The sequence below is a fragment of the Pecten maximus genome, chromosome 12 (assembly GCF_902652985.1).
Source record: "Pecten maximus chromosome 12, xPecMax1.1, whole genome shotgun sequence".
Classification (NCBI taxonomy): domain Eukaryota; kingdom Metazoa; phylum Mollusca; class Bivalvia; order Pectinida; family Pectinidae; genus Pecten; species Pecten maximus.
The window spans coordinates 28,961,035-28,977,874 of NC_047026.1; the positions used below are offsets into that span (position 1 = coordinate 28,961,035).

At 36.9% G+C, this 16,840-nt stretch overlaps 1 protein-coding gene across 3 annotated transcripts in view; it reads right to left on the minus strand.

The window, feature by feature from the left end:
- The window catches only part of LOC117339516 (serine/threonine-protein kinase 32B-like), a 155,268-nt gene that overhangs the window by 103,668 nt on the left and 34,760 nt on the right, over positions 1-16,840 (minus strand). For all 3 annotated transcript variants that reach the window (XM_033901164.1, XM_033901166.1, XM_033901165.1), the window contains exon 2: positions 1,855-2,041. In XM_033901164.1, coding sequence (XP_033757055.1) covers positions 1,855-1,906 — 52 coding nt within the window. In that variant the 5' untranslated portion in view covers positions 1,907-2,041. The remainder of the gene's footprint in view (positions 1-1,854; positions 2,042-16,840) is intronic.

The following is a 16,840-nucleotide window of genomic DNA, read 5'->3' on the forward strand; positions in this document are numbered from 1 at the left end:
TCAGCCCCATTATTTGTATAAATTTGAATCCCAGTCACATGGTGATGCTTCCTACCAAATTTGGTTAAATTGTGATCAGCGGTTAAGAAGAAGTCAATTGTTGACGGTTGGACGCTGGACACTGGACGCCGGACTCCGGACACTGGACATCACGGTATGGCATAACATCACGAGCTAAAAAAGAAATTGCAGGGACAGACCAGAATCTAAAATACCACCAACATTGAACTCCAGACAATCCAATTGAACTAATCCTGACGGATAACCTAGTCCTGAGCTCCACTAAGAAATATCACCTGCTTCTCTCTGGTTATTTTACTTTACGTTGTACCACCGCCTTTAGGATAATCCAATAATCCAATTTTAAAATATGGTTGCGTGAATCTTTAACAATTCAGACTTGTCACACTACCATTCTGACGTGATGTTGTAAAGACCAATAGACAGGAATAGTGTCTGCCATCATAGTTGTCAATCCCAAGAAACACAAATTTCTTTATCAGAAGTCTATATTCTTCCCCTACCATGATAGTGAAGGAAAATCTTGAAGTCTAAATATCAATATGAATATTGATGATTCTGGTCTCATCACTGACCTGAGCAATTTTTATTTTAAATATTTTCATAAGGGAATCAACCTGGCCATGTTTGAATGGATGTAGTCAAAGTAGCACAAAGGGACTTGTACACACACAAGCTTACAGCCAAACCTATATATATGGGGATCAAAGTCCCTCACTGTTTTCCTGCCCACACACATAAAACAGGGCCTTTATGACTCCTGCAGCAGCCCACACAGGAACCTGACAATATTGATTGTAATTCACATGTCTGTGTGTTAAAGTGTTCATCGCAAAGACAACATGCATCAATATGCAAACAGATACGGTTAATGTAGACAAAACTATGGTCGATAAGAATAACCTTTTATAGCAATGTCATCATTGATATGAAACTGATTATTTTTAATGTACACATGGGTACATGTATATACTTTTTAATAAAGGTTTTATTGTACAATGTACATGTGTATATATATTTAACTAAATTTGCTTTATCTTTAATAAATGGTAAAGAAAATTAAATCTGACAAAAATGCAGTTTAACCAATCAGCTACAGAGTTCCCTAGTCTTTCGTTAGACGATTTTGGTTTGAACACAATTATCTAACAAAGTAAACTCTATGAGGTTCGCAATCTGAGTTATATGGAAGCAAGCATTCATCTTCCCATGTACGGCAACTACTGTATGATTGTTTCATGGGACTATAAAAAATATAACCTTTTGCAGTTGTACAATGTCCCAATTGGATAGTTTGTGGGTATTAAATGTCACACAACCATAGTATATGCCTTGTAAACACTTGCAATAAATGCTTATATACATTTCAGTATACGGTCAAACCTGCTCTAACTAAGCTCTGAATAAGCGGCCAGTCTGTGGTCCGCCCGATTGGAAAACACTATATAATGAACCAGGTATTTTTTATCAAATTCATCAAAACTTTCATCTTTGTTGGTTTTCATTTCAAACTACACTGTACATGGTTTATTGTTATCAATATCAATAGGTGCATTATAATATGAAAAAATTCAATAAACTGTTGAAAAAAGAATTGGGCAACAGGCCGCTTCTGGCCAACCTGGTTTAAGCAGCCACCTGTCTTAAGCAGCCAATATCTGTCAGTCCCTTGGGTAGCTGCTTAATACAGGTTTGACTGTATGTGTACATAAAATATTCGCAAATATGTCCATCAGGTAACAAAATGAAATTCTCGGGTACATATATTATAACCAACAACATTGGTTCATATCACACATGTTTTGTTATAGTTCACATTAAATGTCTTCTTACCTTCACCCTGAGCATCGAAGGAATCTTTCCTACTAGAATTGGCGGCTCCCATCACGGCTGCTAGGAGTTTTCTGAGCAATAGGATTTGAAGGAAGGGCTGATAGAGCCCTATAGACGGGAATGAACTTCCACCCCGGGGCTGGGTGGGGTCATGGTCACGGTCTCCTGCACACCAACACCATTAATTCTGTAATGTACAGTAATTCCAATAAGTGATTCTTTTGGGAAAACAGAATAGATTTAGGTCAGCATTTTTCACAGGGCTCTTTATTCAGGTTTGTCAAACTTACCAGTACAAATATTTGTCGGACAAGGACATTTTACCATTCACTTATTTTAGCTGAAAGATACTTTTAAAAATGAAAAATAAACAAAATGCATTCCTTAAACTCTTACGCTGTTTTTTTTTTGTTTTTAAAGAGATTGAACTACGATACACAAATATCAGATATTGATTTCCCTGAAGTAAGTTACTAATTAACGTTTGCTAGTAAAAATCATAGGTTATTTTGAATAAATTCTCTATCGCAATTGCATTTGTATTAAAAGTTTTCATTAGTAAAAGCATTTCAATGAAATGGAATACTGTCGACTGCAGAGTTAGGTTACACCAGCTCTACAAGATGAATTTTACACATTTTTGTTTTGTTAGTGATGTATTTCAGTCACTTAAATATCTTATGGAAATATAACCAACTATGTCTGTGTTTTTATCAACTCTTCAGCAAGGTTCAAAATTTAGACAAAAGCATTTAGCTGTCGGACAAGTATAGCTTTTGAATCTATTTGTCCTGCAAGTTAACAGAAAAGTGAGAAAAATGATAATGTAGAGCCTTGATAAATGTCACATATTTATCCTTAAATAAATCCCACTCCACTTGTGTGACAGTTTAGAATTGTAAGCGAGGGAAGGATTTATTTGTGAACCGTCCACTTTTAGCTTACTATTTTCAAATTGATATTCTGTAAAAATAAAAAAAAATTTAGGCATCAAGGCTTATTTGTGTATAAATACAGTAGTCTAGTACAGTTGAGTCTCAGGTGGGTGGTACTTAGGGAATCTAGTATGTACTGTAGACCAGTGGCCTACTGAAGGTTGAGGAAATAATGGAGGCACGCACCAACAATTCTATCAAGCTTACCACTGAGTAGGAGTACTTGTTTACGATAAAAAGGACACCTGTATATTCAATTAGGAGGAGGAATATCAGTTGAAAATGTGGCAGATACAGTGACTACATCAGACACAATGACATGAAGCATCACAGATCACAATAGGTCAAAGATACCACACCATTGAGCATATCTCTGAGGACATGTAATACCAGAGATCCCAGAGGGATCATAGCGCCCACCATCACATGTTCTCCATTGGTTCTATTGTAAACTTGATTCATCTCTCAATTCTTCTCTTATCTAGTCTGGTGTGCTGATATTCATGTCCACAGCAAATGAATGATGTTAACATCGCTACATGTTCTGAGATTATTTTGTTTTGTTTGAAACAGTGCTTAAAATGAGAACGCGCCATTCCATCTGTAAACCAGAATAGTAACAAGAGGCCCATAGGCCTTAATGGTCACCTGACTTTAACAGACCCTCGTACTAGAATGTATTATAAATACGCAGTAGCAGTATAATGTACCGACAACAATTGGGATTGATCAATACTGTATGTTGGCCATGGTGGCCATCTTGGATTGCTCAGCAACCTAAAAAACACTTAGTCAGAACCATTTCAAAATCATTTCAGGCAAGTTTGAGTTGAAACCAACTGGATGAATTTGAGAAGAATATTGAAAAGTGTTTTTCAGACTTTCGCATTTCAGACCGACTCAAAAATAACTACATAAGGCAAAACCATCTCAGAATTATTTTAGCAAAGTTCAAAGAGCTAAATCCCACTTGTGAAACTTGAGTAGAAGTTTAAAGATGGCAACTATGGCAGCTATCTTGGATTTTTGACCGACCCAAAAAATAACAGCACTTGGTCAGGGCCATCATCTCAGGATCATTTCAGACAAGTTTGAGTTGAATCCCACTGGTGGAACTTCAGAAAAAGTTCAAAATATGGTTTTGAAGATGGCTGTCATGGTGGCCATCTTGAATTTGGAACAGACGCAAAAAGTAACAACACTTGGCCAATTAAGTCCATTTCAAGAAAATTTGAGCTGGTGGAACTTGAGAAGAAGTGAGTCTAAAATTTGGTGTTCAGGAAAACTACAGTTGAACTTCGTTTGTTAACTCAAAGTCGGAAAACTTGAATACCTCGTTTAACTCGAAGTACTTCCTCAGTCCCGCCCGAATTCTCTTTTTATCCTAGCAAAAAAATCTCTACCCTACTTGAAATGATACAATAACTCGAAGTATCGTTTTTAGTCTAACAACGATCGGTGGAAAACGGCAAATTTTTTTCAACATCAAATTTACGTTTTGTAATACTGAAGGTATCGGCACTACAAACCTACCAATTATTATATGCTATTATAAGTGTTTAATAAATTAATAAATTGTCTGTTGAATCTTATAACAACAATTCTCAGTGATAAAAAGTACGGCATACTTGCATCAGGTAATTTCCCAATGAGGTCACCGACAATAATACGCACTACAGTCAACATTACTCATCTATCCGCTCGCTGAAGCGGAACTAATCTCTGACACACTGGTACTCGGCTGATGTTTTTACAGGTGTAAAAATGAAAAAGTCAACGCTGCCTATTAAATCTTTAAAAGACTGAAACAATGGTTCTGTTACATTTTACATATAATCTGTGTTAAATTTAAACGGTTATTTTATATGACGCTAATAAATTGTTATTTGTTTGAATTTTGTTTTATCGTTATCCCTTTTGCAAACATGACATTAAATTATATCGTTATTGAAGTGATTTAGTGAAAGAAACTCTATCGTGACTAAATCGGCAAAACTACACTAAACTACAAGTGACAGAAAGAAACATTACATATACATGTACATGTATTGACCAGTCTTTACACTGAACTGATGAGCGACAGAGTGCAGTAATATTGATCAAATAATGTTGAAAAATATTGGCCAAACTTTGCACCAAAAATGACAACTCGCTTAATTTGACCACTCACATAACTCAAAGTTTTCTCGTGGCCCCGTCGACGTAGAGTTAACAAAGTTCCACTGTATAATGATTGTGCAATCATATTACAAATGGTAGCTGAAGCTGCAGTGTTGAAGTTAGTGCTGCAACCATATGCTTCCCTCACCATACGATCCATATCGCGATACTTGTCTTATGATACAATATATATCACAGAACATTTACTTCACAAAAAATCAATAACATATATCAAACACCATTTTTTTCCTGTTACACGAAAACTAAAATGTTGCCAAATATCTTATTTAAATGAAGCATGCGGTTCTTTCAAATCTAAACAGTCACTCGGTGAAAGCACGTTCACTGCCATGCTGGTTGTGGGCGACACTTATCCGGAAAACCAATTGGGCATCATAACCATGATGCGAGAACAAAAATATACTATGAACTGAACCGTGCTATTTACATCACAATATATCGCCCCACAGATTACTGTTGTAGCAGTAGTTCAAGTTTTGACTAGTCTGAAAAATAACAACACTTTGAGCTTCCCTTCCCTAACATTCCTACCAATTTCCAGTTTAATGGCATCAGCAGAATGTGATAAAAATTTTAAAAGATGGCAGTCATGAACTCATGAATGACCCAAAAAATAGCAACACTTGGTAAACATCATGTCAGGATAATTTCAGGAAAGTTTGAGCTGAATCCCAAAAGTAGAACTTGAGAAGAAGTTTGAAGAGGGATATTAGTTAATGAGAGGGGCACATCAGACGACAGACGGAATACAATGCCTATCAGACGACAGACGAAATACAATGCCTATCAGGTAATCAGGAGTAGTAGTATAAGTTTGCTGTAAACATCCAAAAGTCATATCCTATGAAGCTATAGTGTGATGATAATTATTCAAGGATTGCAAAATATTGGAAGAAGAAGACATGAAGCACAAAATATGACATGCACAAATTTGACGCAGACTAAAGATACCCATAATGTTTCGAGATAATTTCTACACTACATGTCCTGGAGAATTAAACAGCAGTTCTAAACAAACTTAATGTGCCAAAAGTTAAAATAGGCTGCCTGGCAACCATGTAGAATAACCAATCAAGTCAAAATGTGATAATTGTTTGGCAAGACACAGGCTGAATATGAGTTTATGAGTTTAGGTTTATTTTCTCTAACGTCCTATTAACTAGCAGCCAGGGTCTTTAAAGGACATGCCAGGTTTTGGAGGTGGAGGAAAGCAAGTACCCAGAGAAAAAACACCGACCTACGGTCGGTACCAGCCAAATGCCACACATGGGTTTCGAACTTGCAACCCAGAGTTGGAAGGCTAGTGATAAAGTGGTGGTCACATAACACCTTAACCACTCGGCCACTGAGGCCCCTGTCTGAAAATGACCTTCACATTTCAAAAAGATGTCATAAGTTTATTCCTATGGAAAATTCCCTTAATTAAGCTCAGGAAAAATAGATGAAATTCGGGCAAGCTGATATCCTTTTTTAGGTTGAGGTATAGTTTAATACTAGGAGGGGTCAAAACTAACACATAATTCATGGTTGCGCAATTCAATCTGACATGACAAGAGATTAATAATTCTTCGTTAAAATTTCCACATCAATTCTGAAAATTTTTGATTGCATTTCCGCTCCAATGGATCTCCTAAGAATAAAGATTAATACAACTAATCCTCAGAATCAAGCATTCATTTCAAAGTGCTAGCTTCAAATTTCATTCACATATGATCAGGAAGTGACCTTACATGGTAGCAATCACAAGCAGCATTTTCTTAAAAACAAAAAACAAAAAAGAAATAAATAAAAGAAAGTCTCTTCTGGGTTTGAGAATAATGCCAAATTTTAACACACCCAGGTTAAAATGTGATATTCCAGAACAAATCTGCGTCCTTTCTCTAAAGGCTTCAGTGTTCGACACCGAGCCAACTGTGATCAGGGTTTGTGTGAAGCTTATAAATTCTTAATGAGAATATTTCAAATTTTGAAATTCTGTGTTGATTAGACTATAGTAATATGAATATGTACAATGTATTCCCAATAGATGTATTGATGGGCGAATGAATAAATAATTTTGTACTGGATCCCCTGTGTGTTATAGACAGGCGGATAACCCACGTATTGATCTGTTTCATCACACCTGCCACAGTGGATCCTTGCTTCATGATGTTGTTCAATAATTTGAAAATTTTGTTTCTAGTCGCATGAAAAAGAGGAATGTAGGTGTCTTGGCAGCTCTCGCTAGAAAGAACTTTTGCTTTTATATAGTAGTAGTGCTTATGCTAATTAGTGAGAGGCAACTAATTCAAACCCAAGACAGGATAATTATCATCACTCCGTCCTATTACATTGGAATTGACCACTCAATTAAACCTATAGGAGGTTTTGATAGATTCAATCAGTAGAGCATAGAAAAATTGAGCTTAGCTATAGAACCCACCAATTTGTAGGTTTTATATAAGTTTGATCTTTTGTCTACTTTTTCATTATTTTATAGCTTTGTTGTCTGTAGCCGCATCACACTTCAAACAAATATTCGCAAACATATGATTTTGTAAACACTGATCTAGAAATTACTTAAAATTTGCGAATGATGAGATATTAGTGTCAATTAAGGGCTCTGCAAGACTCCTATATCGGTACACTTACTGATAGGCTGGCTACCATCCAAAAGTGTTATTTTTATACAAATAATCGCAATGGATTTGAATGCACAATAGACTCTCCTCTCATATTAAAGTGAAAATAAATCCGACATGAAAAGTGATCTACAGTACAAGAATATTTTTTTAAATGTTTTATTAATATCGCTAAGTGTTAGTGTTATTTTTTGGTTACTTCACACGTAAAAACAAAACTATTTGTCACTAGGGGTGAAACGGCACACTTTCAGCACGGTTCGGTACGTATTGCGGAATAGTGTTGACAGATTTATTTTAAGATATATAAACCAAAATACAAATTGATGAATAGCTGATGCGGAATATCTGTAAAACAAATTCGGCAAGTAGCTGCCGCCGCATCCTTTATCGGAAACCAAAATGTTTCTATATGGAAGATTGATATGAAGCCAGGGAATCTCTTAGGATTAGCACCATTTTCCGGTCATGGGGGCTCTCTTTTTTTGGTAACTTGTGTCACCATTTCAATCGATTTGGCCTTTAAAATTCAATATTTGCTGAATTTTTATCCCCCAATTCATTTTTGAGGGTTAATTTAAGCTATCATGTTCTTTTTCATTATTTAACTTTTATGGATACACCTGCCGGGCTCTCCCCAGGTGCTACTTCTGACCTCCTGGGCTAACCTATAGTGCTGGTACTATAAAAGTGCTGGTACTATAAACCCCAGGCAGAATGTTAGTTTTTACAGAGTAGCCCCTAAGAATGCCAAAATATAGTTAGTTAGTTTCGGTTCATTAATAAATCCAATTAACCTTACTACTGGACTTTGTTGTTTTGTATAAAATTTTAATTTATTTAATTTAAGTTTATACAAGTGTGAAAAGTCCATCCTCTTATCGTCTAAACATGTTATTAAATAGGTTAGTATATTGGAGGTAGATCGTAAGGGAAATATATGCTAATTAGGCCAAGAGGAAGTAACTGCTATAGTAGTCACGTGACCTAACTGACCAATGGTCAGCAGGAAGCATCCAGTCAGCCATCTTTGTGATGCGAGGATAAGTCAGACTCTAGAGATAGTTCATCTGCTTGATCGTCAACACCCGCCAACCCTCCCAAGTTTTATTTATTATATAATTAAGTATATACAGGATGCCTGCCGGGCTCTCCCCAGGTCTTCCTACATTTAAAATTTTAGGCTAACATCTACACCTGCCGGGCTCCCCCCGGGTGTCAAAATTTTTTTTAGAATATGTTTATATTAGCTTATACACCTGCCGGGCTCCCCCCGGGTGTTAATCTCTTAGAATGTGTTTCTATTAGCTTATACACCTGCCGGGCTCCCCCCGGGTGTCAATCTCTGAGAATGTGGTTATATTTGCTTACACACCTGCCGGGGTTCCCTCCGGGTGTCAATCTCTTAGAATGTGGTCATAATATTAGTTTATACATGTACACCTGCCGGGCTCCCCCCCGGGTGTCAATCTCCTAGATTGTGGTTATATTAGCTACACACCTGCCGGGCTCCCCCCGGGTGTCAATCTCTTAGATTGTGGTTATATTAGCTACACACCTGCCGGGCTCCCCCCGGGTGTCAATCTCTGAGAGTTTGGTTATATTTGCTTACACACCTGCCAGGTGTCATCTTTTTATTGACAGCATTTTGCATCTCATATAATTGGTGTGAGCAGTGGTGTTAGTCAGTCACAGACAATGCAAGTTATTGTCATGTTTTATTTAATTGCAATGCTTAGTTTAATTTTAGGTGCGAAGTGATTCTATTTTTGTATCAGTACAGTTACAACTGTCATATGCTCATCGTTACATGATTGTATATGGTTATACATATAATCGATTGTTTTAAGACAAGGTTATGAAAATATGTACTTGCATGGCAGAGATTGCTTTAACAGTTTCTTTATGAATGAGTGTATGTATGTTTGTGTATTCCTGCTGGTTTTACGCATACTCTATTACATTGTTTTTGTATATCATGTCACTTACCACCATTGGGCTACTCTGTAAGATGAATTTTATCATAAGTTCTTTTTGACTGCCTTATTGATATTTACGGAATTCTTTAATTTAGGCCTTTAAAATTCAATATTTGCTGAATTTTTATCCCCCAATTCATTTTTGAGGGTTAATTTAAGCTATCATGTTCTTTTTCATTATTTAACTTTTATGGATACACCTGCCGGGCTCTCCCCAGGTGCTACTTCTGACCTCCTGGGCTAACCTATAGTGCTGGTACTATAAAAGTGCTGGTACTATAAACCCCAGGCAGAATGTTAGTTTTTACAGAGTAGCCCCTAAGAATGCCAAAATATAGTTAGTTAGTTTCGGTTCATTAATAAATCCAATTAACCTTACTACTGGACTTTGTTGTTTTGTATAAAACATCGCTTTAATGTAAGGCCTCTTCTGATTGGGACTCATCAAATTCGCTTGATTTATCAGAAACCAGCTTTTATATATATCGTCAGTCTACCTTCTGCCGGCGGATAGTGAAATAGACACCCATATAAAAATTAACCTCTCATGGTGCATGTACCGTAATTTGCCATAGCTATGCTATGTACTGAACCGAAAGAAAACCATTGCAGTTCAGTTACACAGCGATAAACCTTTTCATCCTATTTGTCATTGCATATAAGAAAGTTTCTATTTGAAGTGAAGAGTCATCATTGGGTGTTCTATCTGTTGTAATTCCTCCCACCAGTAAACAACTTTTACAAGATTACCATATCATTTACAAATGGGGATTGATTTACATAAAAAATATAATAGAAAGTCATGTAAGTGTAAATATAGTGATTGGATTTCACTTTTATGTTAAGCACGCTTTTATGGAGCAATTCCTCTAAGAATCTACCGTAACTCATCAAATATATTCTTAGAGGAATTGCTCCATAAAAGCGTGGTTAACATTAAAGTGAAATCCAATCCCTTTTTTGATGACACTTCATCATCATCATCATTTTATTTTGGTCAAAGTTATGTCTATTGGACACAGCTGGGACTTTGGTTGGTTGAATATGTTTTTAAGATGGAGACCTTTACATCTTTTACCTTTCATAGAATATCAGGCTTATAGGTGTAATTTTTAATTTAAGGCTTCATGTTTTCAAGGAGTTTTATCTTTGCAATTTCAAACCACAGAATAAAATCATGAACAAGAGGCCCCTCAGGCTTTATCAGTCACCTGAGTTCCGATATGATCACGTTTTGTTTCTTAACACATCTCACCCCTGTGACCTTGATAGTAGATCAAGGTTTGTTCATTTGTATAAACATGTAGATATTTATTCCAGCATGCTATCTCACTAATATCATGATTCTATGGCTTTGGAAAGAGAAAAAGGTCATTCATTTCAACAAACTCTGCAGCCTTTCATCCCCATATGCTACTGCCCCAATATCATGTCCCTCGGCCTTAAGGCCTCTTTGTTATTAAAAAGAAGTTGTTTAAACATTTTAACACATTTGACCCCTCACTACAGTGACCTTAAAACATGTCAAGGTCATTGAAGGTTATTTAAAAGAAGTTGTTTAAACATTTTAAGGTCATTGAAGGTTAATGAAAACAAGTTGTTTAAACATTTTAAGGTCATTGAAGGTTATTAAAAAGAAGTTGTTTAAACATTTTAAGGTCATTGAAGGTAAATAAAAAGAAGTTGTTTAAACATTTTAACACATTTAACCCCTCATTACAGTGGCCTTAAAACATAAGTCAAGGTCATTAATTTCAACAAACTTTGTATCCCTTCATCCTAACATGCTACTTGCCCAATATCATTAACCTCAGGGCCTCTTGATTATTGAGAAGTCAATTATAATCTTAACACTTTGACCCCTGTGACCTTGAAAGTAAGTCAATGTCATTCATTTGAACAAACTTGATAGCTCTTCATTCCAGCATGCCAGTAGTCCTATATCATAACCCTGGGCTTCTTGCTTACCGAGATGAAGTCAAAAAAGTAAATTGTTTACTGATGCATGACGATGGATAAATTTAGATGATAATTATTAGACTTTGTCTCATTCTGTTCTTTTCCAATAATTCTGATGAAAATATATCCTTTCTACTGTAAACTTTTAATAAAATCATAAACAATTTAAACAATGGGGAAAAAAATCAACCTATTCAATCTTACCAAATAACCCATAGAATGATGAAAAGAATTCTCTAAATTAAAAATAATGTGTTTTTTAAGGCTATGATGTGTGTGGGAATATTTTTACAATTCCAATTTAAGACACTGTCTTTATCATAAAGTGAAAAGATGTGATGTGTTTGTTGGACTAGAATTAATCATGATAAATTGAAATTTAAAAACAGGTTAAGGAATCTGACATTTAACATCACATGGATTTTATTTCTGTAAAGCCTCAATTAATGTGTTGCAATAAATCATCAATAATTATATTTCCCCAAAAAACCTCTAATGAATGTTTCATCACTGCATTCATCATCACTGACTCCACACATCAAATCTCGAAATGTTGAACAAATCAATTAAACATGTTCCAGCAAGTTCACACCCAGTAAATGCAAGAAGTTACAACAAAATGAGGTTCATTTTGAGACTGCCATTTTGAGAGAAGGTCAGTTGGTTGTAGCAACCTCATATAGGGGTGTGGATACCTTACTGAACATCAGACTGCAGATCCATCACATTCTATCCAGAGAGGCAAAGCGTTTACAACACAGGATGGTTCAAGGTCACAACCTCAACAGCACAGGATGGTTCAAGGTCACATCCTCAACAGTACAGAAAAGTTCAAGGTCACAACCCTATCAGCACATGCTGGTTCAAGGACACATCACAACAGCACATCAAGGTTCAAGGTCACAACCTCAATAGCATGGGATATGGCTCTCAAGGTCACAACTCTAACACCACAGGATGGCTTTTAAGGTCACAACTTCCATAATATGTGCATGGATTGTAACACATCTTAGCTTGCAGCAGTCCAATTCTCTATGTGAGCTACTCACATGTAGTCCCTATTTTTGTTTTTGTACAGACTGTGTTATTAAAGTTAATACTAATGAAAATCATGGAAAGACAATTTTACATCAATAAATAGGTTGTAGTCAGTCAGAAAGACATGTCCACATAAAGTGACAGCAACGCATGAAATCCAGTAAGTCAGCTAGGACAGACTTCAACAGACACACAAAATTAGCATCTCTGTTATACAGTTTAGTCTAGCACACTTGATATAACAGGCAAAATCAACTTGATTATTTCAAGCATTCACACAATGTCTCAAAATGAACACTTCTCTGCAAATTTGATTTATTCTGAATTTCACACAGGAAAACCAATTCATGGTGAATTGGTCTACTGTGGACCATCAAATCGTAGAACCATCCACCTGTTCCAAATCGGCACCATTCTTTAAGAGCCAATGGGATAAATGTCGCTGTAATCAGGCTTGCCTATCCAGCCCTGTGGGATCAGTGTTTATTCTGAACCCTGTATTCATGACCTTCTAATGGTCTTCATTTGATAACTCAATTATTGTGGTAGAGCGCTCCTCATCTAAGCCAGAAGTCTAACACATGCTCACACAGATATGTAGAGTTCAGATTATGATGATAAAGTTAACCCTTCCACATATTGTACAAGGACAAACAAACTGACATTTACATATCATACGGTAAATGTACAGTCTAATCTGTAATTAAGGGACCATCTTTATTAGGAGACTCTCTGTTCTAAGTGACCCCTTGTCCTTTTTTATTATATATTATAAATCGATAAGCGTCCCTCTCTTTACGCGCACAGCGATTACAGAATTTCTTCCTTATGATCGCAATAACTCTCTAATAAATGACCAGAAGTCTTTAAAAAAAAAAAACACATTCAGTTCCCATTTTTGCCTTGATAACACCCAAGTACAAAGAAACTTTACTTTTTTGTGAAGAAGGAAGAGGGAGTAAAAAGACATTCTAGCAATTCTAACAATTCTCAGACATTTGACTGATAAAAATACATAAATTTACATCAGAAGTACAACAAAGAATGCATAAACTGACTATGAAACCATTACAAGACACACAATATAAGCTGTTTAAGTTTCTGAGAATGAAAGTTTTTGTACAATCATGCTGTCTCAGAATTTAGTAATTCTATTAGATCATCTCGATATATTGGCTAAGCTTCAGCAGATATCAGTACCCAGAGAGCACACATCATACAGTATAATTCACTACCATTCAGAATTAAAGTCTTTGTACATCTGACGATTCAATGATGTCAATGAAGCCAGGCACTGAAGTAAAGTCAACATTACATACATGCAAGGGCCAAAATGGTAGGTGAAAAGCAATCCTCAGGGATGACCGAGAAGAAGATCTCATCCCTCCAGGTAAGACTCTTAAAAAGCCTTATTTTCATCCAGTTAAGAATCCCCACACTTGGGTTAAGATTCACATTGACACTGCTTGCTCCATGTGATACCCTCCAAATACCCACCGGTATATTATACTTTCCCAGTTTAATATACCCTCCCAGTATATCATACCAACCGGGTATATCATACCCACCCAGTACAGTCGAATCTGTCCAGGTGGGTATATCATACCCACCCAGTACAGTCGAATCTGTCCAAACGACCATCTCTATTTAGCGACCCTCTGTTCTATGCGACCATTTCAATTCCTCCCGAGCGTTTTCGCTATATATTTTAACTCTATTAAGCGACCCTCTGTTTACGCGACCAGCGACCACAATTTTTCGTTCCAGTGATAAAAATAACTCTCCAATAAGCGACCAGAAGTCTCCAAAATGCCTTACATAACCATTTTCGCCTTAATAACACCCAAGTAGTTTTACTTTTCGTGTATAAGGACGGGAGATGAGGCGAAGTGACCGTCTGGAATTCTGACGATTTTCAGACGTTTTATATACGATATATCTCATTTTGCATGCGAAATATAACAATGAATGAAAGCATAAACAGTTAACTAACTGTTAAATCGTGATTTGTTTTCTTTTTTGAGACATTAAAACAGATATTTGCCAGTGAAAAAGTCGCCGTTTTTAAAGTAGGAAATGCAGGAATGTAAATAATAATCGGAGTGGAAATCCGGACCAAGATTTCAAGGAATTAAAAAAAATATATAAATAATTTGAAAGTAATCTAATTAACCAATGAAATATATTTCTCATGTTAAATCGATGTATTTTGCTATGCTGAAAGAATTTCAAAATATACATATAGTGATGAAAAATTAGCACAGTAATAATTATTAAAAAAAAAATACACAAAAAAAAAAAAAAAAAAAAATTATTTTGTTTTATTCAAAGTGGTGGTTCATTTTTCATATATATTATCAATCATTATTGCCAATTTATAAAGCGAATAAAAAGCTTATGAACATTTATTAAATTTAAGATACCATCTCTATTAAGAGACCACTCTCCATTAAGAGACCGTTTTTCAACTTCCCTTGAGTGGTCGCTTAATACAGATTCGACTGTATATCATACCCTCCCCATGTATCATACCCACCCAGTATATCATACCCTCCTCATGTATCATACCCACCCAGTATATCATACCAACTGGGTATATCATACCCTCCCAGTATATCATACCCACCCAGTATATCATACCCTCCTCATGTATCATACCCACCCAGTATATCATACTCTCCCTGTATATCATACCCTCCTCATGTATCATACCCACCCAGTATATCATACCCACCCAGTATATCATACCCACCCAGTATATCATACCCACCCAGTATATCATACCCACCCAGTATATCATACCCACCCAGTATATCATACCCACCCAGTATATCATACCAACTGGGTATATCATACCCTCCCAGTATATCATACCCTCCCCATGTATCATACCCACACAGTATATCATACCCTCCCCGTGTATCATACCCTCCCAGTATATCATACCCATCCAGTATATCATACCCACCCAGTATATCATACCCACCCAGTATATCATACCCACCCAGTATATCATACCCACCCCATGTATCATACCCACCCAGAATATCATACCCTCCCCATGTATCATACCCACCCAGTATATCATACCCTCCCCATGTATCATACCCACCCAGTATATCATACCCATCCAGTATATCATACCCTCCCAGTATATCATACCCTCCCAGTATATCATACCCACCCAGTATATCATACCCACCCAGTATATCATACCCACCCAGTATATCATACCCTCCCAGTATATCATACCCTCCCAGTATATCATACCCACCCAGTTTATCATACCCTCCCAGTATATCATACCCACCCAGTATATCATACCCACCCAGTATATCATACCCACCCAGTATATCATACCCACCCAGTATATCATACCCACACAGTATATCATACCCACACAGTATATCATACCCACCCAGTATATCACACCCTCCCCATGTATCATACCCTCCCAGTATATCATACCCACCCAGTATATCATACCCACCCAGTATATCATACCCACCCAGTATATCATACCCACCCAGTATATCATACCCACCCAGTATATCATACCCACCCGGTATATATTACCCACCCGGTATATCATACCCACCCGGTATATCATACCCACCCAGTATATCATACGCACCCAGTATATCATACGCACCCAGTATATCATACCCTCCCAGTATATCATACCCACCCGGTATATCATACCCACCCAGTATATCATACCCTCCCTGTATATCATACCCACCTGGTATATCATACCCTCCCCATGTATCATACCCACCCAGTATATCATACCCATCCAGTATATCAAACCCACCCAGTATATCATACCCACCCAGTATATCATACCCACCCAGTATATCATACCCACCCAGTATATCATACCCACACAGTATATCATACCCTCCCAGTATATCATACCCACCCGGTATATCATACCCACCCGGTATATCATACCCACCCAGTATATCATACGCACCCAGTATATCATACCCTCCCAGTATATCATACCCACCCGGTATATCATACCCACCCAGTATATCATACCCTCCCTGTATATCATACCCACCTGGTATATCATACCCTCCCCATGTATCATACCCACCCAGTATATCATACCCACCCGGTATATCATACCCACCCAGTATATCATACCCACCCGGTATATCATACCCTCCCCGTGTATCATACCCTCCCCGTGTATCATACCCACCCAGTATATCATACCCACCCAGTATATCATACCCACCCAGTATATCATACCCACCCAGTATAT